Source organism: Watersipora subatra, chromosome 4, assembly GCF_963576615.1.
Source record: "Watersipora subatra chromosome 4, tzWatSuba1.1, whole genome shotgun sequence".
Taxonomy (NCBI): Eukaryota; Metazoa; Bryozoa; class Gymnolaemata; order Cheilostomatida; family Watersiporidae; genus Watersipora; species Watersipora subatra.
Window position 1 is genome coordinate 24,826,832 of NC_088711.1, and position 24,837 is coordinate 24,851,668.

A 24,837-nucleotide genomic window follows, 5' to 3' on the forward strand; every position below is an offset into this window, starting at 1 on the left:
GTTCCACATCAGAATGCAATAAGGGTCAGTATTTTAACAAAGTTTTACTGAGCGTCGTCAAACACATACGTCGATTCTGATAGAACGAACGTCGTCAATACATTATAAAGGTAGACTAAAAATAGGCGGCCAGAGTTCACTCGAGCCAGACACTAACATAGACGTAGACACTTACAGAAACGAAGTTATGGTTAATCTAGTGAAGCGTGTTGACGTCCTCCATGAAAAACGCTCCTTCCGACCTAGCGTCACTGGCGAAACCCGTACAATATTTTTTTATCTTAGGCATCGAAAATGTTGCTAGGTGTCAAGGATATTATATGTGCATATACAACTGCAAGTTTTAATAAAAGTATTTGTTTTTAATACCTAATAACAGTTTTATTTTTTTAATTGCTAAATTAATTAAAAAAATTGTACAAATTATGTTTTCAAGTAACTAGATTATTAAGCCAGTACTTCATGTGCACGTAAAACCTAACTCGGGCTCAAACGGTTATGTTACGTTAGATTAAGTAGTGTGCATGTCTGCCTATTCTGGATGTCTCGACCAATGATTCCAACACCTCCATGTTAGATTGTTGTTTTTCTCAAGACATGCAATTTAATTGATTTAGATTGCATGTCACATATTTTAATCCGAAGGCTCATAGCTGTCACTCACAAGCTTCACATCCTACATGAACAAGGTGTCCTATCAAAATGTTTAATTTTATGCACTTCATTTATTGGTCAGAACTTGGTGTAAATTATTACAGCATTGTGTTAGTTTTAGTTAACATTTATATAATTTTCCGTCGATGCACTTTCATTTTAACGATATCATATGTAGCAAGTATTCACCTATTTTCACATCACAGTTCAACAGCCTAGTTATCCAACCAAAAATATTTGTTTTTTATGTAGGCCTACTCGCTAAACTTGTTATATCGAGTTTTGTATGTTTTTTTTAACTGATTGATATATTTTCTGGGGATAAATAATGGTACAATGTACATACTTTTAAAAAAATGGTTCTGAATTATCTAGTTTTATCAACTTTTACTAATTTGTCTACCTCTCATAAGTGGTTGAACGGTTATATAAGCACTCAACTCAATTAGATATAAGGTTTCTAAATACACCGCCACATATATTTGATTCGGGCGCCCAAATCTGTACAGGCATCAGACTCCTATAGGTTGATGTACATAGAGTGATGACCTCCCAATGCCCACCTGGCATTTTAAACTCAAGTTCCTGCAACTCAATCAAGCACGCAACAGACACATGCATATATAACATGCCCTTTCTTCTTTTAGTCATTTAAACTGGTGTAATAAAACACCTCGTACACCAATAAACACAGTGGATCGATTTATTTCCAAGACAACAAATGCAAATAAACATCTTTTTCATTGTTGATTTTTTCCAAGATCATTCCAACAGATCTTTAAAGGCTGTATTCTTTCACTGCTCCTAATCTCGCTTGTTCAAGTGCCTTCCATGAGGCATCAGAGTAGAAGCCTTGGAACTCCTCTAGTAGATTCTCATGACTTGAAATAGCAGCATCGCCAAAGCTCAGCCCCATAGGCCTTGTCTTCACCATACTCTCTCCGGTGTGAAAGACTCTGAACTGGTGCCGCATACAGTTTGCTGCTGCTACCAGCAGCAAATGATTCTATGGCCTCAACTTCCCTGAATGAGCCGGTCCCTTACCTGTGTTCGAATCATGGATAGCCTTGACCTCATCAGCGCTCTCCAATTTAGGGGGTGTGCTTCTACTTCTGCTAGTGTTGCCACTTGCAGTATCTTGGTGACCATAACTGCTTTACCAATGTTCCAACTAGCTTCACTCTCTTCCTCACTGCTGACAGTCATACTGGGACCTCATATGGTGCTCATCATCTTGGCTAGGCGCTCCAGGGCCTGTTATGTCTGCCTGTCCCTTTTGCTGTCAGTAGAAAAAAGGTTGTTTTTTTCTTCCTCACGCCTAGCCAGATTCCTCTCATAGACAGTTTTAGCTGCCCATCGCTTTCTGCAAATCTGTTTCTGAAACCAGAAACAGGTAATAAAGATTAAGACGAGGACAAAATTAGTTTGGTTTTGTAAAATACATAGCAAAAATTAGCTGTGTGTGCGTGTTTAGTAGCTAAATCCATTTAAGTTACATTCAAAGTTATGTTATACATCTGTTTCGAAGGTAAAAGCTCCATACGGTACATACTGTACATAGTAGTGTTACATTTATTTGCAGATCATAACCACTAAATGCACTAAAGTTTTCTCTTAGTAACTATAGTTACTAAGATTAATATACTATTTGGTTATTAATTTTTAATATGTACAGGACGTATATAAAATTTTGATGTTTTTTCACTAGGGGGTGTTTACATGAGTTACTTACTGTAAAAACTTTATTGGAACGCCATGGCGCTCCATTTTTCTCTTTAGAAACCACTCCAACCTTTCTCTTCGAGTGATGCTTTATTTGAGGTGACGTTCAAATTAAGATTGGCGTTGTATTTTTTAAACACTTCGTCAGGATGTTGAGTAGATAAATTTAACCCTTTCGCAGGCGAATTGAATGTCGCCATATTTTGGACTCTCCTTTGGGCAGTGCGACATTAACCCTTTTGGAGGCAAGAAATTTGCTAACTTACCTCCAACTTGTCATAGGTTCTTTTACAATAAATATGCACGAGGAAGCTGATACATGTCTTTACCGGTTGATATATCTTGCTTGCAACTAACCAATGATGATCTTATAGCCTGCGTTGCAATTTGTTGGAGCATTCAAGTTTTTTTTTCCATTTTAAATTATATTTTCATTTTATAATTATATTTAACAAGGCTGTATAAAGCTCATTGCAATCATCGATATGTTTGCTACAATTCGTGGCCACAACTGGCTTTTTATGTGCAATAGAACAGGAGTTACGAGCGTCGAGCCATTGTAAGCTGAGTTTAGATTACCGCAATCATACTATCAAATAATATGCTATAAATATGCAAATTGATAAGTTTTCCATTAATAATAATCTTTTAAGTGCTACAAATGTATATTAAAAAACAAGTGACATAAACAAACCATAAATATAATACATGCGACAACAAAAATTGACATTTCAAAACAAATTTTAATATTTTTAAAACAAAAATATTAGCATCGTTTGCCAAGCCAGTTACATACCGATTGTTGCCTCTGTTTGAAGCCCTTTCATATTTTTTTGGCTGTTCACTACCTTACTCAGTGTCTTCTGACTTCAACTACTCTTCTGCACAGCTGAGCTCACAGGAAGCCATTTAAATAGACTTCTGGCGAGAATAGAGAGAAACTGTGTGTAATACAAATAGCTTCGAATGTTAGCCTCAAAATACGTAGTGGCACATTTCCATGGTAAATGCGAAAGCTTTACCCCCACATACATCAAAGTATCAATACCACTCTAAAAAAGGAACTACTATTAGCCTGATACAATTACTAACTATTTCTATGGTGATGCAATTTGTTTCCAACGAAAAACTGGCTATGGATTATCCCTCGTTTATATGACATTCATTATATTATTTGTAAATACTGGTTTTCTACTATTTTCATGGTTAAGTTACTAGTGTTATTTTTTCCTCTATTAGGTTATTGTTAACTCACTTGAATAGCTGGATGTTACGTGATAACGGTGTCTGAGGGGTTGAGAGTTGGGTAGTAGTGAGAAAGAAATACATACGATCGCATTCTGATTTAACTGTCACAAAAACCTAGACTTGGTTTCTTCAAAAAGACCTAAAGGGTTGGAAAAGGGACTTCGACACAAACAGAAAAAACTAACGAATTGTTATCGGTGTAATCAAGTCATTATTAGTACGGTTTTGTGGACACTTTTCTTCTAATCACCTGCTATTATGGGTTCCCGAACATTAAGAATGTCAAATAGTATCGGTCAAATAGACGTGGCATTTAAAAGTAAGCGGTGTTAAATTAAAGGGTGGCGCTTTATTTTTCAACCCTTCTCTTGTAGTGGCTCTCAAATAGAGGAGATGTTCAAATAAAGGTGACGTTCAAATACAGATTTTACAGTACTATGAGTTTCTATACGCCGTATAGAAACTCTATAGTACTTCTATATGGCGTTTTCGCTTATGTCAACACTGAAACGAATTAATGCCATTTGGTCGGGGTCTACTGTATTTGATTTGGGCGTCCAAGCCTGTGCAGACATCGGGCTCCTATAATAGGTCCACATACTTTGAGGCATGACCAATCAAATACGAAACACATACATGCATATATAACATAGACACTAAGTCGTCATAGTTGCGAAAAAAGGGTATTTATTCACTTTAATAGCGTACCATATTGCACTGATTGTCAGGAATTTGCTTGTTTATCATTCTATGATTTATGATAGTTATAGTTGATCATCACTAAAATAATAATGCTATAAAGAACTATGCTCTTGAGATCATAACTGAGAATGCTGAGTATTGGAATAGGTTTTCTCAAATTTAAGCATGAAGAGTACTAATGAGTCTAGCTACTAGCGTAGAACCTGGAGTCTCGGACATGTTGGCATAATCTAACGCATTGTAATCATGATAATTTATTGTATCAAATACCATACAATCAAATATTTGACAAAAGTTCAGTGCAATCCAAATCATTTCCCAAACCAATTAAAGTATAACCTTTTGTTGGTGAATTCTAAAGATAAAAGTTTTGTAAATGAAAAGATGATTGAAGCCACAATGATGGATTGTGAAAATAATAATAATAATGTGCAATTCTATAGCTATATTATCATATCTGTACCTTGTGTGGTGTGGTTGGTGGTGCAAATTAATTTTGTACAACTCACAGATTTTTTCAGTTTTACAAGTTCATTAGAAAGCTCTATGCTCAATTATTATTTGGAGTGAAATAATATAAACATTAAATATATAATTTCGTCAAATTTATTTAGTAAATGCCCATTGTAGAGGTACATCTCACGATATCACCAAAAGTTCACAGCAACTGATAACTTCATGCATCAATGATATAATCAAACCTTAAGAAATTAAAATTTTCTTTTAAATTGGAGATGAAGATTTGTCAAATCAACATAAATTTGGCTAACCAAAGCAACTGTTCAAATGTATTTGAATAAAACATCATGAATGTTTTCATTAGAGTCCATTTCAGTACAATATATAGCTCTACTGTCACTCACAATTAATTACTATTGCATCAGGTTGGGTATTATAAATTTAAATACCATACAGAGCCTTTAAATAAATACATTAATATCTAGACAAGAAGCATATGCACACTATTGGTAACATATTGTTCTATACACCAACTCACCACTAAAGCAGATTGCATTAAAATCTGCTTGCAGCACATCATTAACTTTAAAGTCAAATTGTCTAAAAAGTGTTTTTACTTTTAAAAAGGTTGCAAGACCAGGTTATCTACAGCCAAGCAAAAAATTTATATCTCAAATGGCAATGCAATTTTAAAAAGTTAGTAATTTAAATTGTTTCGCGATACGATAAAATAACTGCTTCTTTTTTCCATAGTGATTAGTCTATATGGCTGTGTGCAACAAATAACACCATAAGTAATTGGTCTCTTAGTTGATGACTATGTGGTCTGTATATTTAATACGATGCACTTATGATACGAAGCATAGTGATACAATGACCATGAAGACAAAGCTTGTAGCTACAAGCTGCTATGATGCTAAACACCTCCAGTATTACATTAACCATTTGGTCATTTACAAACACTGAGCAGTGAGTAGCATTAATGATCTATGGTTAACACTCCAGCTGCTTTTTACAAAGGAATTCCATAGAGCTCCATGAAAAAGCCAATGCTCTCACATTTTTCTACTCATTTGGACAGTCAAAGAAGTTTCATGGAACTAATTTTTGTAAGGAATTAAGTTTAATCTGGAAAACTCCTAAAATCTACAAAATTTTATATTTATGTAGAATTATTTAATCATCCTATAAAACTCAAACAATATGAAAATGAAAGTTTTTAATCGCTGCTTATTTCACTGTCTCAAATTTGTAAACCAGCAACAATTGGCTGCACCTAGTTTGAATTCTTTTTATCTCCTTTCTGAAATAAATTAAGCTACTAATTATGAGTAAATGTTTGTCCAGTTTCAGTTTTTACACTGTTGTGTTGTGTAAATAGACAGTACATAGTAAATGGTCATCTATTTTCTTCCATATACCTTTCTAAAACAGCTCCAAGTTTGTACTACAGTATCATGTGATCTAACATCTTCAACCCTCGGTAAATAAACCCTGTAACTGATCAAAAGTAGCTTAACCTACAAGATAACAACAATGCTTGCTAAGCAGATTTATGACTGATTATTGAACATATAAAAATTAAAGCAGGACTCGTGTGAATGCATATTTTGTTGTGCAGTCTTAAAAAAGTTTGCTCATTGCATTTGGTTTTCCATCAACTGCAATATTTGTGAACATTCTTTTCTGTGAAAACAATAATTTTTGTTAGAATTCACTTGGCTATTGGAAAACCTTAGCACTAAGTAAGTACATTATTGACATTTGTACGGCTCTATCTCAATATTACATCAATAAACAGACTTATGTATACGGCTCTCCCTCAATATTACATCAATAAACAGACTTATGTACACTTATAAGCTTATCGTTGTCATTCACTCATTATTAACATATTAATTATTGATGCATGACACAGAGAATTTAAAAGTATCATATACAGTGCGCCTCCGGGTTACGATGTTCCTGTTGTACGATTGTTTCACCTTACGATTTGGAGCATGTTTTTTTCCTCCCCATCATTCGACATGTTTTTCGCCGTGCGATATCAACAAAGATTTTACTCAAAATTAAAATTTGGCAGTCGATCCGCCGAATGCGTCAGAATAATAATAATAATAATATAATATTCGCCGCAATTTCTCTCACAACACTTCAAAAAGATACAATGCTCACTCTCTCTCTCTCAGTGCAGCGTTATTCGTTACAAGTTATAGTGAAAACGAAACCGGAAACAAATACAATTTTAAAAAATGACAAAGTTGAAATTTAGTTTAGTAAAAACATACTAAAGCTTAGCTGAAAGTATGTGTTTAGTAAGCTAAATTCAACCTTTATTTTATATGCCCGTCTCGAATGTAAGAACTCTCTGCGGTACATACTGCACGAAGTACATTGTAATGTTACATTTTATTGCAGATCATAACCACTAAATACACTAAAGTTACTGTATGTAACTATATTTATTAAGGTTAACAAGCTATTTTGCTACTAACTTTTAATATTCGAAGTAAATATATAAACTTTTTCATGTTTTTTACCAGGGGGTGTTTGCATTAGATACCCATTACCATACCCACATTGCATACCCACATTGCATACCCACATTGCATACCCACATTACTATGAGTTTCTATACCAATCTATGAGACATTTTTGTTTCACCGTGCCAACACTGGAAGGAATTAAAACTATAATTATATATTGTATGTACTTCCGTGTGTGATTAAGTAGAAAACCACTAATTTTCTAGTACAGTTACAACATTCATTTGGAGAATGCAACACTATGCATTTATGTGCTAAGTATGTAACTGTAACTTCTGAGGAAATACAGGTATTTGTTTTTAACAGACTCGAAATGGCAGCTCTACAATCCGGCCCAAGAATGTTGATGAACTCTGGGATTGAAATGAAGGATGAGATAGAAGAGGTATAATATAACAGTTCCATACTAAATCTATTGTCTACTGCTGATCATAACCTGTAAAAAGTCATATCAACATTATTATTAAACTGTTATGTTTGGACCTCATGAGCTGCGTAACATTTGCCATGTACTAATTTATTTTATTGCTGTTTCTGCCTTTGCGGTTTAGTGTGATAGCTTCTAAATATGTATTAATGACTTAACTCAGCCAATTTTATTTAACATTTATAGAAAATGCTGAAAAATTATCTACATGTAAAAGAATCAATGAATGGTTTATCTGACAGGGAGATCAATGACACTCTCTCTAAACAGGTTGGTGAAGCTTACTTATGTCAATTCACTTTTTTTCAGTCTGATATATAAACTATCTCTCCCTCACGTTTATTGTATGTCATATAAACTATCTTTCTCATGTTTATAGTCTGTCATGTAGACTATCTCTCTCCTCATGTTTATAGTCTGTCATGTAGACTATCTCTCTCCTCATGTTTATAGTCTGTCATGTAGACTATCTCTCTCCTCATGTTTATAGTCTGTCATGTAGACTATCTCTCCTCATGTTTATAGTCTGTCATGTAGACTATCTCTCTCCTCATGTTTATAGTCTGTCATGTAGACTATCTCTCTCCTCATGTTTATAGTATGTCATGTAGAGTACCTCTCTCTCATGTTTATAGTATGTCATGTAGACTATCTCTCTCCTCATGTTTATAGTCTGTCATGTAGACTATCTCTCCTCATGTTTATAGTCTGTCATGTAGACTATCTCTCTCCTCATGTTTATAGTCTGTCATGTAGACTATCTCTCTCCTCATGTTTATAGTATGTCATGTAGAGTACCTCCCTCTCATGTTTATAGTCTGTTGTGTAGACTATCGTTCCTCATGTTTTAGACACACTCTGGTAATCATGAAGTAATACAGCTAGGACTTCTCTTCGGCATTCTCGTCGACCCAACACCAAACTCTGAGCACATGGTTGGTCACACGTTTCGTCATTTTAAAAACCCATTTTCTTGAGGTTACTATTTTAGTGATTTTTCGATAGATTTGAATTTGTCTGTAAATGTTCCCCTTTGTGTTTGCAGTACTACAAGCACATGACTTCTGTGTGCAGAGATGGACATGTTCTTGTCACATCTAGGCTCCATCTTATTACAACTGAAAAGTGGACCCGTCTCACTGAACTTTCTCACGCAAGGGTCAGCAATTGATTCATTGCATTATGACTATTATATTTTGCTCTGTTTATCTGTGATGTTTGTTAGGCATAGCTTATAGTTTACTTCCAATTTACACTGCTCATGTCTGAGAAGGAATATAAACTAGCTTTCACGATCCATGATTTTAAAGAGATGGCTCTAGCTATGCCTTTAAAAAGTGGCTCCTAGTCGATGCGTGCATGACTGGAGAATAGAAAAAGATGAAACTAATGTACATTCAGCTGAGATAGCTTCCGAAAGGTGTATAACTGAACTGCTCCATACACTAATGTGCTTGTATTGTAGTGTCTCTGGCTATTCAGACAGATGGTGAACAGCTCAGTTCCTGGCATTGAGCCTGTATATCATGTTCTTCTCAGGCAGGTGGCTGGTGAGTTCGTCCTTTTAGGTTCACAGTCATTTTCAGACATTTTATACCAGGTGCTTGCTACACCTGCTAAGTGTGTCAGTTCATGTGAGGTCTTCCTTCATACTCTTATATCTTTTCCTTGATTGTTGTTGCATACCACTTACGCCCTAAGAGGATATTTTATGGCAACAATAATGACATTGAGCTGCATATGAAGGAATGGCAAGAAAAGTACATGCTATTGTGAGTTTTCTATTTATTTGACTTACAAAATCCAATAGGGAAGGTCATAATCAAGTGTATAATAGAAAGACTATTCCCATAATCAAGTGTACAGTAGACACATTATTCCCATAATCAAGTGTACAGTAGACACATTATTCCCATAATCAAGTGTACAGTAGACACATTATTTCCATAATCAAGTGTACAGTAGACACATTATTCCCATAATCAAATGTACAGTAGACACATTATTCCCATAATCAAGTGTACAGTAGACACATTATTTCCATAATCAAATGTACAGTAGGCACACTATTTCTATGATCAAATGTACAGTAGACACATTATTTCCATAATCAAGTGTACAGTAGACACACTATTTCCATAATCCAGTGTACAGTAGACACACTGTTTCCATAATCACGTGTACAGTAGACACACTATTTCCATAATAAGGTGTACAGTAGACTCACTGTTTCCATAATCCAGTGTACAGTTGACACACTATTTCCATAATCCAGTGTACAGTAGACACACTGTTTCCATAATCAAGTGTACAGTAGACACACTATTTCCATGATCAAATGTACAGTAGACACACTATTTCTATGATCAAGTGTACAATTGACACACTATTTCTTTGATCAAGTGGACGCACTATTTTCATGATCAAGTGTACAGTAGACACACTATTTCCATGATCAAGTAAACAGTAGACACACTATTTCCATGATCAAGTGTTCAATTGACACACTATTTACATGATAAGGTGTACTGCAGCAGACAGGCTAGGGAGTAATAATGTTACTAAAAATGTCTTTGATTTGCTTCATACAAATGTGTTGAGCTCCCTTTTCCTCTTTTTCTACTTGCTTTTCCTTTCGGTGTTTTCTTTCATGATCTAAATAATTAGAGGCTCTGATTTGCCCTGGTTGTGTGAGTATAAACCTATGTTCATGCTCAGCATTACAACTCTCTCCTATCATATTTTCCTAGGAGGAGATGTCAGCCCAAAAAACCTGACCTTGATTGACAGACTCCTGGATATCTTATCAGAAAACAGGTTGGCAAAGTACAAGAGTTTTGGAAGCCATAGACGTACTGGACCAAATTGTTTGTAGTATATGTAATATAAGTCTGTGGCATGCTTTATATGTAATATAAGAGACTAGCTGGGTCTAGTTTGTAGGTGTATTTATGATAGGCATGTTTTATGTGCACTCAGTTATATGTATTTCCTTTATTTTGTTATTTTGCGCACTAAAGTTTTTCAATTCAACTATTACAGTAATTCCTTAGCCAGAGGCTAGCGGCGTGTTGGGGTGGCTTCATTTGGCCATTTTTTGTTGCAGAGCATGGCTGGATAAACAAGCGGCAATGAATGCCAATGCTATGGCTGTTTACACATTTCTACGAGTCCTAGCAGACCATTTGGATCCCAGTCTATCCAATCTTCGAATGAAGGAGGTGACCTTCTGCTCATCCATACTCATGAACAGAGTGAGTGAGATCTCTCTATGGATTTATGTGTTGGAGCATTACAACTAGTTTAGAAGCTCTAGCATAGCCTTTGAGACGCTGGCATATTTCTAGGGGCTTTAGCGCACTTTTTCAAACCCTAGCTTTAGCACTAGCTTTATGGATTAGGCTACGTAACTTTAGGATTCTCATACGACGGCCATTCAATAAATAAGGTAAATGTATTTATAAAAATTAGTTCTATTATCAGTAGAAGCCTAATTGTTTTTGAAAGTTTATATAATCTCTACTGATGACTCATTATATGGTCGTGTGATCCTTTTTGTAAGGTTTTCAAAAATGGCCGACCAAGACACATGCTCTAGAATTGAACAGAGATCATTTATCAGATTTCTGCTAGCTGAAGGGTGTAAACCCATTAAGATTTGCTGGAGAATGGGAAATGTTTATGCAGAAGACAGTTTTAGCCAAAAAATGTCCACAAATGGGCATAGTTGGTTAGAGACGACAGGACAAATATTGGTTATAAAGAGATATCAGATAGTCTTGTTGATGTGAGAATCTCTCACATGATTGAAGCTGTTGATGAGCTGGTTTAGTCTGAGAGAAGGATAAAAATTATTCCAGCCACAAAAATTACAGCCCACAAAAATTATTCCTGAGAACCTGGCTTCCTCTAAAGTTGGCTGTCGCTGGGTTCCCAAACAGTTGGTCCTCTTTTCAACTCAACCCTCTTCTGTCTGTGCACAGACAGAAGAGGGTTGAGATGTGTCAACCCTCTTCTGTCTGTGCACAGACAGAAGAGGGTTGAGAAATGTCAACCAAACCTTTTCGGATATAAAAGGGAAGACAATAATTCTCGAGAAAAGCTGTCTCTTGTGATGATACCTGGATTTGGCACTATGAACCAGAATCCAAGCGTCACTCGAGGCAGTGAAAACATGGTGAAGACTTGTCAAGAAAAGGTTTTGGTCACGACGGTCTACCCATAAAATCATGCTTGCTGTTTTTGGGACATGCAAGGGCCCATGAGTACTTCCTATCTTTAAAAAGGTGCTATTTTCAACAGTACCGCCTACTGTCAATTTTTAAAGCAGGTTAAAATGGATGTAAAAAACAAACATTTTATTTACAAAGATTTCATAAATGGCAAGATTTACATTCAGCTGGGTTCATCTTTCATCACAACAATGCGAGGACCCATACAGATGCCAAAACAATAGACACAACAAATTTTTATTTGGAATTTCTACCCCATCCTCCCTGCAGTCCTCATCTTGCACCATCTGATTTCTACCTATTTGGGCCTGTTAAGGAGTTTCTGAGTCGACCGCACAGAGAAGACGAGGTTGAAATTGCGGCGACTTTTTAAAAAATCAGTCTAAAGATTTCTATGCTGAAGACATTGAAGAGCTGGTACCTCGATTACGAAAGTCTGTATCATAGCATAGTGATTATGTTGAATAATAAAAACAAATTGTAAGCTTTTACTTACAATACAACACTTTTTATAAACCAATTCACCTTATCTATTGAATGGCCCTTGCATATCCTCAAATGTTTTAGTTTAGTCTTATTAGATCTGGTTTAGCCTTAGGACCTCCACTGCAGTTGTCGGCGTACCAAGTTAACAAGTAGCCCTCCGTTGTAGTGGTCAGAGTGTATGGTCATAGGCAGAGACCTTATCAGGCTGCTCCAGGCTGTCTGTAAAATACCAGACATGGAGCCCGTCTGGAAACTGATTCTAACAGACCCTGCCAAGCTTGACCCCAGCTTTAAAGGTATGCTTTTATTCGGTTGTCATATGAACATCTCAGGTTTAACAATCACGTAGCTTCTATGATTACAGTTTAGCTTTTACAGGGAGCTCTCTGTGTCACGTTTTTAGAAAGCGTAAATGCAACATACAATCTAATGAAGGAGTTGTTGTCTTTTTTGATTCATTCACCATGGTATGTTGTACTTTTCCTCCTCTCATAGACACTACGCTTAAAGTATTTAAAAGTGGAAAAAACAATTGATTTAGATGAATAGATTATTTTTTGATAAATTATAAAAATAAATTTCATTCCATCATAATACATGACTGTAGTTAACTTACAGTAGATTTTGTTGGAACATGTGGTCTATTTGATATCAATGTCACTTGTACAAATTGAAAAAAGTTGGTTTTAAGCATAATTTCATATAAGCCCTTACGGCGTGTATGCTTACGTGTAGAGTGAACATTAGGAGACTTACTTGCTGCCTTGCCCACTGGTTTGACATTAAAACATTGCATGTGCCGGCTGATATCTTTCAAATTCTGTACTGTTGGTTTACTAACGATACTTAATTGTGTATTAAATGTACATCTGTCCTACATTGTAAACATGATTGTCTGGCATGAATAAAATTTTCTACGCGGTTATACCTACATGTATGTAAACATTGATAGTGTCAAACTGCAGCTCTTTCACTAGTTACATCATATCTGCTACCTTGAAATGAATTTCAATCTCTCCAAACATTCAAGGTTTCAATTCATTATCACTATGTTAATAGTTTTTATTTTTCTATATTTTGATCATAGAAACAGTTTGAACTGGGAGTACTATTCATAAAGGAGTGCGAATAGATTCATATTTTTGTAGATTTCAAAAATATAGCTTAAATATAAAATAACATCTTTCAATATATCTCAAATCTTCAATAAATCTAATCAGATTGATTAATTCTGTCTATGTAACTGTCTGTTTTTTTACAAAGTTCGTATCTACAATCTCCATAAGGTGAATCCATAGTGTGAACTTACATTCCCACTTTCATAGTGTGAAAGTGTGAATCTAAGTTTTGGTCATGAGCAAAAGTAATTAACCTAAAATATTGAAGTCCCTTTATTCATCCTGGCCTGCTGCTATAGACAGAGTTTTGGTGATGCTAAGACTATGCAGGACATAGAAGACCCCGCAATGCTACCTCAAGAGGTGTGCATGAGAACATTACTTTTTACTCGCGTAAACTGAAACTTAATTTAACTGGCACCCTGTGTGTAGCTGCCTTAATACACCTTGTCTGCTGGTAAACATTTGGATGCAGTTTCACTTAAAAAAGTTTGATTACATTACATGTAACCATAGCTTGGGCTTGATTAGTTCTCTGCATGATGCTAAATTATAATTAACCTTAATCAGGTTTTATTGGAAGTAACTCCTGGTGTTGTAGTATTACACTCATAGTAGCAGTATCGTAGTAGCAGTATCGTAGTAGCGGTATCATTGTAGCGGTATCATTGTAGCGGTATCATTGTAGCGGTATCGTAGTAGCAGTATCGTAGTAGCGGTATCGTAGCAGCGGTATCGTAGTAGCGGTATCGTAGCAGCAGTATCGTAGTAGCGGTATCGTAGTAGCGGTATCGTAGTAACGGTATCGTAGTAGCGGTATCGTAGTAGCAGATCGTAGCAGCGGTATCATAGTAGCCGTATTAAACGCTAACATTTTAGTTTTAAGACATTTCATGTATTAGACTATGTAAATAATTAAATTCATGAGAAATTATATATTAAAAATTAAATTAATGTAGCATTAATATATGATAGATTAGTTTGAATTTTATCGTTCCATGCACAATTTGATCGGCGAGTCTTTAAAGAAACAATATAAAAAAAACTAGTGGAATGGTCGGCGTTGCACCGGTATTAAAAATCAATTTATAGACAGTAACGGGTAATGTAGTTGCTTGCCATTAGCCTGTCACATTGCCAATGGCTAATTTGAGTAAGCTAGTAACTTACTAATAAGAGCCGTGAGAGTAAGCTTTAATGACCTGCGTAACGCATATCGCTATTTGTATTTTCACCCAGATATGGACTCCTATCGCCCAATGAATCCATCGATCTCACGTAGCTCAATGGTTTAGCATATCGTTTGGGTACGAGAGATTCTGAGATCAAATCTTTCGCGATACGGATTTTTCATTCCATAATTTTAATAGCTATAACTGGACAAACCGAATCACATACAAGCTTTGAGTTTTATATATGTAAAGATTTTTATTGTTACTTTAGAGACATGCAATTGACTTTGTTGGCTCAGTGTTTGTAGGTGAGGGTGTTTGAGGGTGTGGTTGAGATACAGGGTATACCTTGTAGCACAGAATAGATTGAGTTTTAACTAACTTACCATATAGTATAATTTCTGCTGTTTATATTTTACTTTCAATTTTTACTTGCTGTGAAACTATAATGACTCAATGTACTTCAGACATCCAATGGTGGAGTAGAGACAAATATTAAATCAATTTTTACATCATATGTTGAAAAATACATACTCTGTCAGAGATCTTCAGTAGAGGTTGGACTGTATACACATATTTTCCGAGATTAAGAAATAAAATATCAAAACTGCATATTTACCAAAGCTAACTAGTCACGTACCCATATTGAGGTTAATCGATCAGGCACACCTTTCGTAAGTGGATAGTTCCTGTTAACCAATCAGGCACACTGTTCGTAAGTGGATAGTTCCTGTTAATCAATCAGGCACACTGTTCGTAAGTGGATAGTTCCTGTTAATCAATCAGGCACACTGTTTGTAAGTGGATAGTTCCTGTTAATCAATCAGGCACACCTTTTATAAGCGGATAGTTCCTGTTAACCAATCAGGCACACCTTTCGTAAGCGGATAGTTCTTGTTAACCAATCAGGCACACCTTTCGTAAGTGGATAGTTCCTGTTAACCAATCAGGCACACCTTTCGTAAGCGGATAGTTCCTGTTAACCAATCAGGCACACCTTTCGTAAGTGGTTAGTTCCTGTTAACCAATCAGGTACACCTTTCGTAAGCAGATAGTTCCTGTTAACCAATTAGCTACACTTGGTAACTCCATAGTTCCTATTGATGCAGGTCTTCCTCAAATCATGGCTCTCAAAACTCCAAAGAGATTTCTGGTATTGAGGCTAACCCCTGAAATGGAGAACAAGCTCGTCTACCTCACGACTAAGGTCAAGTTTGGCAATCACAAACGGTACCAGGACTGGTTTCAGCGGCAGGTACCTTAGCTATGACTGTATTTCCTGCCAATCATACTTGTTTGATTGTCCTTACGATGAGATGTCAGTGTTTGTTATTGTGAGAGATATGCAGGTAGTAGTGCCATATTTCCTCTTGTTCTTGAGTCAAGATAGCTCTATTGTTGGACGCTCTATTGTTGAACGCTCTATCATTAAATACTTTCTTGATGAACATGTTCTTGTTAATCAAGGATACAAATGGTCTCCGGTGTTAGTAAATTTTCATATCCAAAGAAGGCAACATAAGGCTGGCAAACAGATGAACATAACAAAGTGAATTTGTTATGTTCATCTGTTTTAGAAGCGCCTAGCTGTTTTAGTGCTGCCAGTTTAGATACGTAGTGTTGTTAATGCTCCTATATGAGGAAGATCGTGAAGCATTCTTTTAATGAGTATTAAAATTGTCAGGGCATGGTCTGAGGCATCAGATGCTATGCTTGTCTATAATTCTCACATTGCAGTACCTGTCGACTCCGGAGAGTCAGTCTCTAAGGAATGACCTTATTAGATTCATCTGTGCTGTCATACATCCGAGCAATGATATGCTTCAATCTGAGATCATCCCTAGGTGGGCTGTGATTGGCTGGCTCCTCACCACTTGTACAGTAGGTCACCTCTACAGCTATCCTGAATTCATATGTCATATGGCGTTGAAGCAGGTGTTAGTTAGTTCAGTCGAATTTAGTCATTCTGGTTTTGTTGTAGTCTAATGTTGCTGCTTCCACTGCCAAGTTGGCTCTCTTCTGGGATTGGTTGTTTTATGAGAAGAAGGCAGACAATAGCAGCATAATGAACATAGAGCCAGCCATCCTCGTCATGCAGCACTCCATGAAACCTCACTTACAGATCACTGTCAGTCTCCTAGACTTTCTTGTTAGGGTAAGACCTTACACACAGGTAGTACTCGCTGTAAACTCTCTAATATAGCATACGCTTCTGCACCTATAGCCCTTGCTATACACGGTCTAATATAGCATACGCATCTGCAGCTATAGTGCAGTACAGACGCTCCCCTATTTACGAACATTCGAGTTACGAACAACGGTACATACGAACATGTCTGCACGTATGTCCGACGCTATTAGTGACGGTATTACTAATGAAGCTATTAGTGACGGTATTACCAATGTAGTAGCGGCGGAAAAAGGCACTACTCAGAAGCACCACCCAGCATCCACCTTCCTCTGCCCAGTTCGTTGCAGTGCATAAGTGCGTGAACAAATCTCCAGTGCGCAAAGAACTTTTTTATTTTGTACGTATTGTAAAGGAATTTGCCGGTCTTTACTTGGCTTGATCTAGACTAATAAATAAAGAGAAAAGAGTGCGTGTAGTTTCATTCAGCTTTTTATTAGCGAAGGAAATTTCACTAGCTGAGGAGCGTACGGCTATCTGCTCTGCTCAACTAAGTGAGCGCGCTCCTTTATATACAATAATATCAACCGTTCCAGCTAACGGCAAACGGTAAGAACACCGGCTAACAAGGTGAATAAATAGGACCACTAGCGCGTTGGTATGACAACAATATAAGTGACGATAAGTGATAGTGTTATGACGGGATATCAGATATAACAATAGCATAACGACTGAAACAACGATATAATAAAAAGACAACACATACAAAAAAATAAGACAACAACGATAAGTGATAGCATAACGATTAAAACAACGATATAATAAAAAGGACAACACATACAATAAATAAGAAATGCAGTGTCATGGCCCGGCGTCCACCACAGTATTATCTCCATTTTATTAAATATTTGTTCAGTTCAAACCACTACAGGTTACTTATACAAGCCTTAAACATACTTATATAAACCTTCAATATACTTATATAGGCCTTAAACATAAATTATAATACAAAATATAGCACTGAAGCAACTTACGAACAAATTCACTTTACAAACGATCGTTTGGAACGTAACTCGTTCGTAAGTTTGGGAGTGTCTGTACTTGCTATAGACTGTCTTATAAAACGCACGCACACACACACACACGCACACACACACACACACATCTGCACATGTGAAACACTCACTATACCCCGTCTTACAATACTTACTATTGTTAGACTCCCATAATTATATACATTTTGTTGCCATGAAATCCAGCAGGTTGAACTTCAGTTTTAACATCTCGCAAGTATTTTTTAAATTAGTAGTTTCTTATTTCAGAGATAAAATTATTGATTGTTTGCACATATTAAAGTAAATTATTTATCATCCATAAACACATGAAAATGCTGCAAAAACATTTTTGAAGCACCCGACTCTAGTCATCTTTCTTCTAATTCCTTAGTATTCAGCAATATTCTATGTCACTGAGGTTATCTCCCCTGCCGCTATCTAATCGGCCAATCACCTAGGTTGTTTGATCCATACGATACGCTAGGGTGCGGACAACCGTATCTTTTGACATTGAAAGGTTCAGTTGGACGAGACATGAGAAGTAACAGAAGCCTAACAGTTTGCAGATGAACAACTTCGGTAACGCTCAGTTCTGTTTGACTAGACATAGCCGACACCTGCCGCAGGCGTAACAATATGTTATCAGCATTTGCGTTATTAATTTTATTTCTCTACAAACACTTTATTCAATGTTTATCCAAAATGCAACATATGGAATCGCGCAACCATCTGACAGGAAATAGAGTGGCATTAATTCATTGAGTTTAGTTTTGACCCATGTTGATGGTTTGACCCGTGCTTAGGTTTGAGCCGTGCTTAAAATCGCTTGAAATCGGTTGCTGAGCTGCCACGGGTTTATCCCCTGTCAGGTGATGCAACACTTCTCGTCAGCAGACTACTGTGTAAATCTTGTTAGGTGGTGCCTATCTTGCCCTTAGTAACAGCCAGTGGTATGATACACCAAATAGTCTCCTGATTACGTGTTGTGTTGTCATCTGGCTCATCACCTTGAGTACCTGATTGCCTGGATGAATTGTATTGATTTTACTCCAGATAATTCCAGCATTCTGTCCTCCCTTGAAGTCTAATGTGAGAGCAGGAATACATGCGGCTCTTGCTGACATTGCTAGCAAGAAGGTTCTTCCGTAAGTACTTGGTTAACATACATAAAGTATATTACTAGTGTAATGATAGTACTAGATCTGTTACTAGTGTAATGATAGTACTAGATCTGTTACTAGTGTAATGATAGTACTAGATCTGTTACTAGTGTAATGATAGTACTAGATCTGCTTTTCGTTTAGTGGCAATGCTACAAATGCTTAGTAGATAGTTACTAATCATGTGATTCTCTGTTGATTTTATATCATTTTTTAGGTCCCTGTCAGCATTGTTTGACAGTGCCCGTTTAGACCGAGAACTGAGAGGACACCTACGAGAGGCGTTCCCACAATTCTGCATTCAACCCAGCACTCCTACAGAAGGTTGGCACTACTTCTAATAATATTGTGGAGATCTGAATGTTACATCTAGTTGTTGTTCTCTGGAAGGGTCTTGACACCTGAAATCAACCATATCTGTTTAAGTGGCTGTGATTGCTGTTTGTTCCCCGTGCACTGCGTTATAGACATGCGGATCATGAGTACACAACTCCTACCGGCCATGGTCTCAATGCCACAAATTGTCTTGCCTATTCTTACCAGTTTTTATTCCTTCTCTTCAGAGTAGCACCTAATTAGCACTAAATTAGAGTAAGTACAACACCTGTAACAGTAACCTTCTTTCAGGCCCACCACAGCTAATAAAGAAGGATCCAAACAAGTTGGAGACACCCCTTGACCTTCTCATGCCTCCCACAAGTCCAGTAGAGTTGTCTCCAGCTGCAATACTCAACTACCCATCTGATCGCCCTCTCTCACCTACAGACACGGCCTCAACATTTAGCGATGATGAAACTGGTAGGGTCACTTGTTCCTCCCATTGTTCTATCATTACTTGAGGCACTGTATAGTTTTATTTTTATGTCTTACCAAGTTCTAAGCCTTCAAGTAGAGCAGAGCAGCTTTCGAGAATGCTTCATTCACTGCGTTTCCATGACCCGCATAATTCGCAAATTAGAGCCAATCCGCAAGTTATCCGCGTCATCGAAACGGCATAAATCCGCAAGCTATCCGCATAAATTCGCAAGCTAAGCGAGTTTTGCGATCCGCAAAACTTTATCGAATCCATCGTGCTTTCGAATTAATGCGCATTACAATATCGTTGGCTATTACATTAACAACATTTTCACGCTTCAGTCGTTTTTATTTCGATTTCAGCAGTCTCAATGCGCCAAGGTTCCGAACGATCGCTGCTAAGCTAAGCGTGACAAGACTGCTTAGCTATTTATTGAGTCCTTAATTAGGCTAATACTTGACCTATGGGGTCAAGTACTGGTGTTAAATCCGCATCGCCAGGTGTTCATGGAAACGCTCGATTGCTAAGTAACTCAACTTGCGGATCGTTCGAATTATGTGAATCATGCGGATTATGCGAGTCATGGAAACATAGTGATAGTTACTTTATGGCTTCTAAGGCATGATCTGTCGAGGCAGCTTACTTTAAGCTGACTCGAGAGATTGCTTTTTAGGCTTCTTATATATGAACCACAAAAAGGTGATATAGCTAGAGCTGTTCAATGTCTACCTGCACTATGCATTCAATTTCAGAGTTGTTTTCTTCCGAAAACTGAATGAAATTGAATCTTCATTTGTTACTTCGGTTTACTCAGATGGGCATTGTGGACCGCATCGAACCGAGATTTGTATATTTATTAATAAATAATAAACTAATAATTAATATTTGCAAAAAATGATTAAGTTATGGTGACATTTTCAATTATATTAATATTAACCAATACAATTTGAAAAATGTTATCCTCTTTAAAATTTAATGAATCAAGATCAAATTAATTGATTTAAAAAAATTGAATAAATATAAATGAAAAAAATTACAATATGCTAAGAACAAATACAATCAATGAAGATTAATGCCATAATAAGATATTATAAATATAATTCTCTTAACTACAAAACATCACATGAGTTAATTTGGCAAGAGTCAAGACTATTGCTACAATTTGGATGAAAAAGAAATCTAAACACATTTGCTGACCGATCAATGATATCACGAAAATTTGCTCGGAAAGCTGCTGTGCGGGCATGCGCAAACACTGAATTCAATCGTGATATACAATTCGGTTTATATGCAGTTGTCTTCTCCTTCTGAATTGGTGAACCGAGAGAGAACAACTCTCGCAAAACTGGATGCACTCGAATCGTTATCTAGCATTAGTTATAGCAGAGTGTGGGAAACTGACTTGATTAGTGATTTGGAATGATATCCTTTGATATACCTCAAACAGTTTGCTTTCTCATGAGTGTAGGACCAAAATGCCACTGTTGTGTTTACCACAGCTGATGGGCGCCTATTTCTATCTCATTATCATATGCAATATTTTCTACAAGTTGTGAGTACTTTGGCAAAGCTTAGGAGTTTAGGTTTATGTTTGCACATACCATTGCAAACCATGTCATATTTTCTTTCAGCATTCCACTAATCGGCACAGTTTATTTCCACTAATTTTTAAAGTTTTTTATTTTCTTTGCGTAGAAAACATCATAAAATTGAATATCAAATTTTCAACATAGCATTGTGTAATCATTTCATGAGCTTTAATAATTTGCTGCTGGTAGCTTTTGAATGCACCAATCAGCATGTGCGGTCTTTGTTTGATTTCCAATTTCAGCATATGAAATAATGAAATGTGTCAGTTATTGTTTCTTTGTAAGTTTTGTTGTCATACCTTATTTCATTTGTATCCAGCTATCTACATCGTATCTTTTTCAATAAATTTAGTTAAAATATTTTATGGATGATTATCATGACTAGGGGTTGAAGGTGTCAGTCTCTCAGTTGTTGATCGTAACTTCATGCTTATGTCATTATAGAGCTAGCAAATGCCAATAATACTGACGTCTCACCATTGGTCTTCAAGCCCATAGAGGTACCCAGGACTCGGAGGTTGTCGTCATTGACGGAGCGGCCTCGTGAGACTCTCGATGACTACATGAACAAAATTACTGGTGACTTTAAAACAGTCCTCGAGCAGCTCAAAAATGAAAGGTTAAGTAATTCTCTTAATAAAACTAGGCAGTCTGTATAAAAGATATTCACCTCTACACTCTTTATGTAATGTATTTCTCCGTAGCCTTTATTCTACTGAATAATTATCTTGATCATATTTAGAAGCCTGTGTTCTAAGTTAGGCAACTTTTGTTGATCAAAGTAAACCTGTTTGCAAGAGTTGTGTATTTCTGTTATCATTCAGTTAGGCAGACGTTATATATGGAGAGTTGATCATAAACTTGATTAGCCATGTATATTTATTTATTACCCACACGGTGTAGTTTGTCTATAGGAGCTGCATGTACTCTACTGTAACTGAGTGTAACTCCAGTCTAAGTGAACTAGTGGTGTTATGTTGATGCTTCATAGTGCGAGTCTTTGTTTGTAGTGATGATGAAAAGAAGTGTGAATTGACTGAGAAGTTGCTGCAGTGCATAGACGAGGTGCGGTGTATATCTGTCTATTCATTGTTTTATGGTCAATAGACCTGTTTTATTCGCTTGATAATGTTCTATGCTGAATCCTTTCTTAGCCTTAGATTCCTAGATCTACACTGGGATATGTGGATAACTTACAAATGCTGATAAGTGGAAACATAGTCTGTTGGGTCTGAAAGCAATTTCGTTTGCAATCCAAGTCGTAATAAATGATATGAGTTGTTTTAGCGTCATTGAAGTATCAGATTAATTTGTATATTAGTACAAATTTATGTAGAAATTTTTAGCTCAGTATATGTTCGCTTGTATTATCTAATTGAAAACGCGATATATTCACTTGGCTGCCACTTTGCGTTAACCAAAGTTTTGTTTTGCTACATTAATTTGGTTCAAATTTAGACTGAGGACTTTGATGATCCTTTAGCTCCCGCCGTGGCCTCTGCGCTCTGTACAATGTTTGGTCCAATCTTCACTTCTGTTTCATTGCCTCAAGAAATCAACGAGGAGACACTGGAAGATTCCATTGTCTCTCCTCTTTTTGTTATATTCAGGTAAGTCTTCCCTTGGTGAGAGTGAGTTCATATGTTGGATCTTTGTGTGTTTTGAAGTTTCTCTTTGTAAGGCACTATTAACTTGCTTGTGCTATTCTATCATGTATTAGTCTGACGGTTGGTCAGTCTCCGCATACTGTATTTGCCCTGTATACTGTATCTGCCCTGTATACTGTATCTGCCCTGTGTACTGTATCTGCCATGCATGTCATGCTGTCTGTAACTCGCTAACACAGCTTGCGACTAGACATTTATTGCAGCAGACAAAAACAACCAGGGCCAATCATTGTAATTCATGCTTTTAGAAATATTTGCTCTCTTCCAATGGATGAGCCGAGTCGAGAAGATCTCACCTACTTCCTCTACGTGATGCACGCGTTTGAGCCTCGTGTCGGATATCTCCTCCTTTATTATCTCAAAGTCAGGTAATTTCAATCAACTGTTTTATGTTATGATCATTCATCACACTGCTATGATGTGTATATAGTTTAGCAGGTGAACATATCTGTTGTAGCAAGTCAACTGCTAGGATGTATATATAGTTTAGCAGGTGAATGTATCTGTTGTAGCAAGTCAACTGATGAAAAGATGCTGACTTACAAAAATATGGCACACTTTGCTGCCGATGAAAAAGATTTTAAAACTTTTATACTTGACGATTTGAAGGTACGACCTGTTCTATCTATGTTTAGGAAACTATCTGTCCAATGGGCTTCATGTCACTCAATATGGTTATGCATTGACTGATTGCTCTGGAGTATCCGCTCCACTCTCATAGTCCTAAAAACTATATTCGATGTACTAATTGGGCACACTCTTTCAATTATCCAGCTCTGTCAAGAGGATGATATGCGCATGTTCACATACCTTGTGCCAGATGTGTACAATAACTTCCTCTCAGCGACTGTGACCAACCCCGAGCTTATGCTACTCATATGTTCAACAATAGATGGCACACAGCTCCTCTCTTTCATGTGCCAGATCCTACAGGGTCATCTTCTCATGTTCCGCAAAGACTCTATTCTTGCTGTGCTGAGTGAGTCTAGTTGAGTGTTATCTGCTGATTAGCCATGTTGGGAGGGCAATAGTTCATCACCATGTTATAGTCGCCATGGTAGGGCCAAGCTAGCACCTTTCCTTAGCATCCATCCTTAGGCTATACAAACTATGTAATGATGGCTAGCTGTGTTTACATGTCATTAACATGCTATGATTGATAGATTTACTACTTCATCCTGAATATTGATAAATATTGTTATATTGTGACATCGGCTATTGCACCACAATCCAAGTCATGTGCAGTCAGACCTCTATGCATGAACTTAATGTGTTCCGATACACGCTTCTTAGGTTAAAACCGGCCGTCATCTGTTGGAGAAATATTTCTGTAATATAACAATATAATTTCATTTCACATTTCAGGATCCTTAATAAATACATACTGCAGGTAATAATACTGCAGGTAATAATACTGCAGGTAATAATACTGCAGGTAATAATACTGCAGGTAATAATACTGCAGGTAATTACACCCAATATTGAAACAATAATGTTATATAAAACTATGTAGACAATTTAATATAATAAACTAAATTATATGTAAAACTTACATTACTGCAGTAATAATCAATAATAAGAGACCTTACTTGCTACTCTACCTTCGAGCCAGATGAATGGAAGTGTAAGTTTGGCTATACATGGGTTCAGAGCTGAATGTGATGATAACGGTTGGC

General features: G+C 36.7%; 1 protein-coding gene across 1 annotated transcript in view; it reads left to right on the forward strand.

Annotated features, from left to right (window-relative positions):
- Positions 1-506: 506 nt before the first annotated feature.
- LOC137393019 (integrator complex subunit 3-like) overlaps positions 507-24,837 on the forward strand; it is a 35,856-nt gene continuing 11,525 nt past the window's right edge. The window contains exons 1-21 of the mRNA XM_068079400.1: positions 507-689; positions 7,638-7,716; positions 7,945-8,028; positions 8,610-8,693; positions 8,804-8,917; positions 9,224-9,308; positions 10,509-10,575; positions 10,865-11,012; positions 12,643-12,772; positions 15,876-16,021; positions 16,504-16,647; positions 16,748-16,921; positions 19,003-19,094; positions 19,327-19,433; positions 19,737-19,907; positions 21,939-22,113; positions 22,505-22,559; positions 22,953-23,104; positions 23,410-23,529; positions 23,674-23,770; positions 23,936-24,140. Coding sequence (XP_067935501.1) covers positions 7,645-7,716; positions 7,945-8,028; positions 8,610-8,693; positions 8,804-8,917; positions 9,224-9,308; positions 10,509-10,575; positions 10,865-11,012; positions 12,643-12,772; positions 15,876-16,021; positions 16,504-16,647; positions 16,748-16,921; positions 19,003-19,094; positions 19,327-19,433; positions 19,737-19,907; positions 21,939-22,113; positions 22,505-22,559; positions 22,953-23,104; positions 23,410-23,529; positions 23,674-23,770; positions 23,936-24,140 — 2,422 coding nt within the window. The 5' untranslated portion in view covers positions 507-689; positions 7,638-7,644. The remainder of the gene's footprint in view (positions 690-7,637; positions 7,717-7,944; positions 8,029-8,609; positions 8,694-8,803; positions 8,918-9,223; positions 9,309-10,508; positions 10,576-10,864; positions 11,013-12,642; positions 12,773-15,875; positions 16,022-16,503; positions 16,648-16,747; positions 16,922-19,002; positions 19,095-19,326; positions 19,434-19,736; positions 19,908-21,938; positions 22,114-22,504; positions 22,560-22,952; positions 23,105-23,409; positions 23,530-23,673; positions 23,771-23,935; positions 24,141-24,837) is intronic.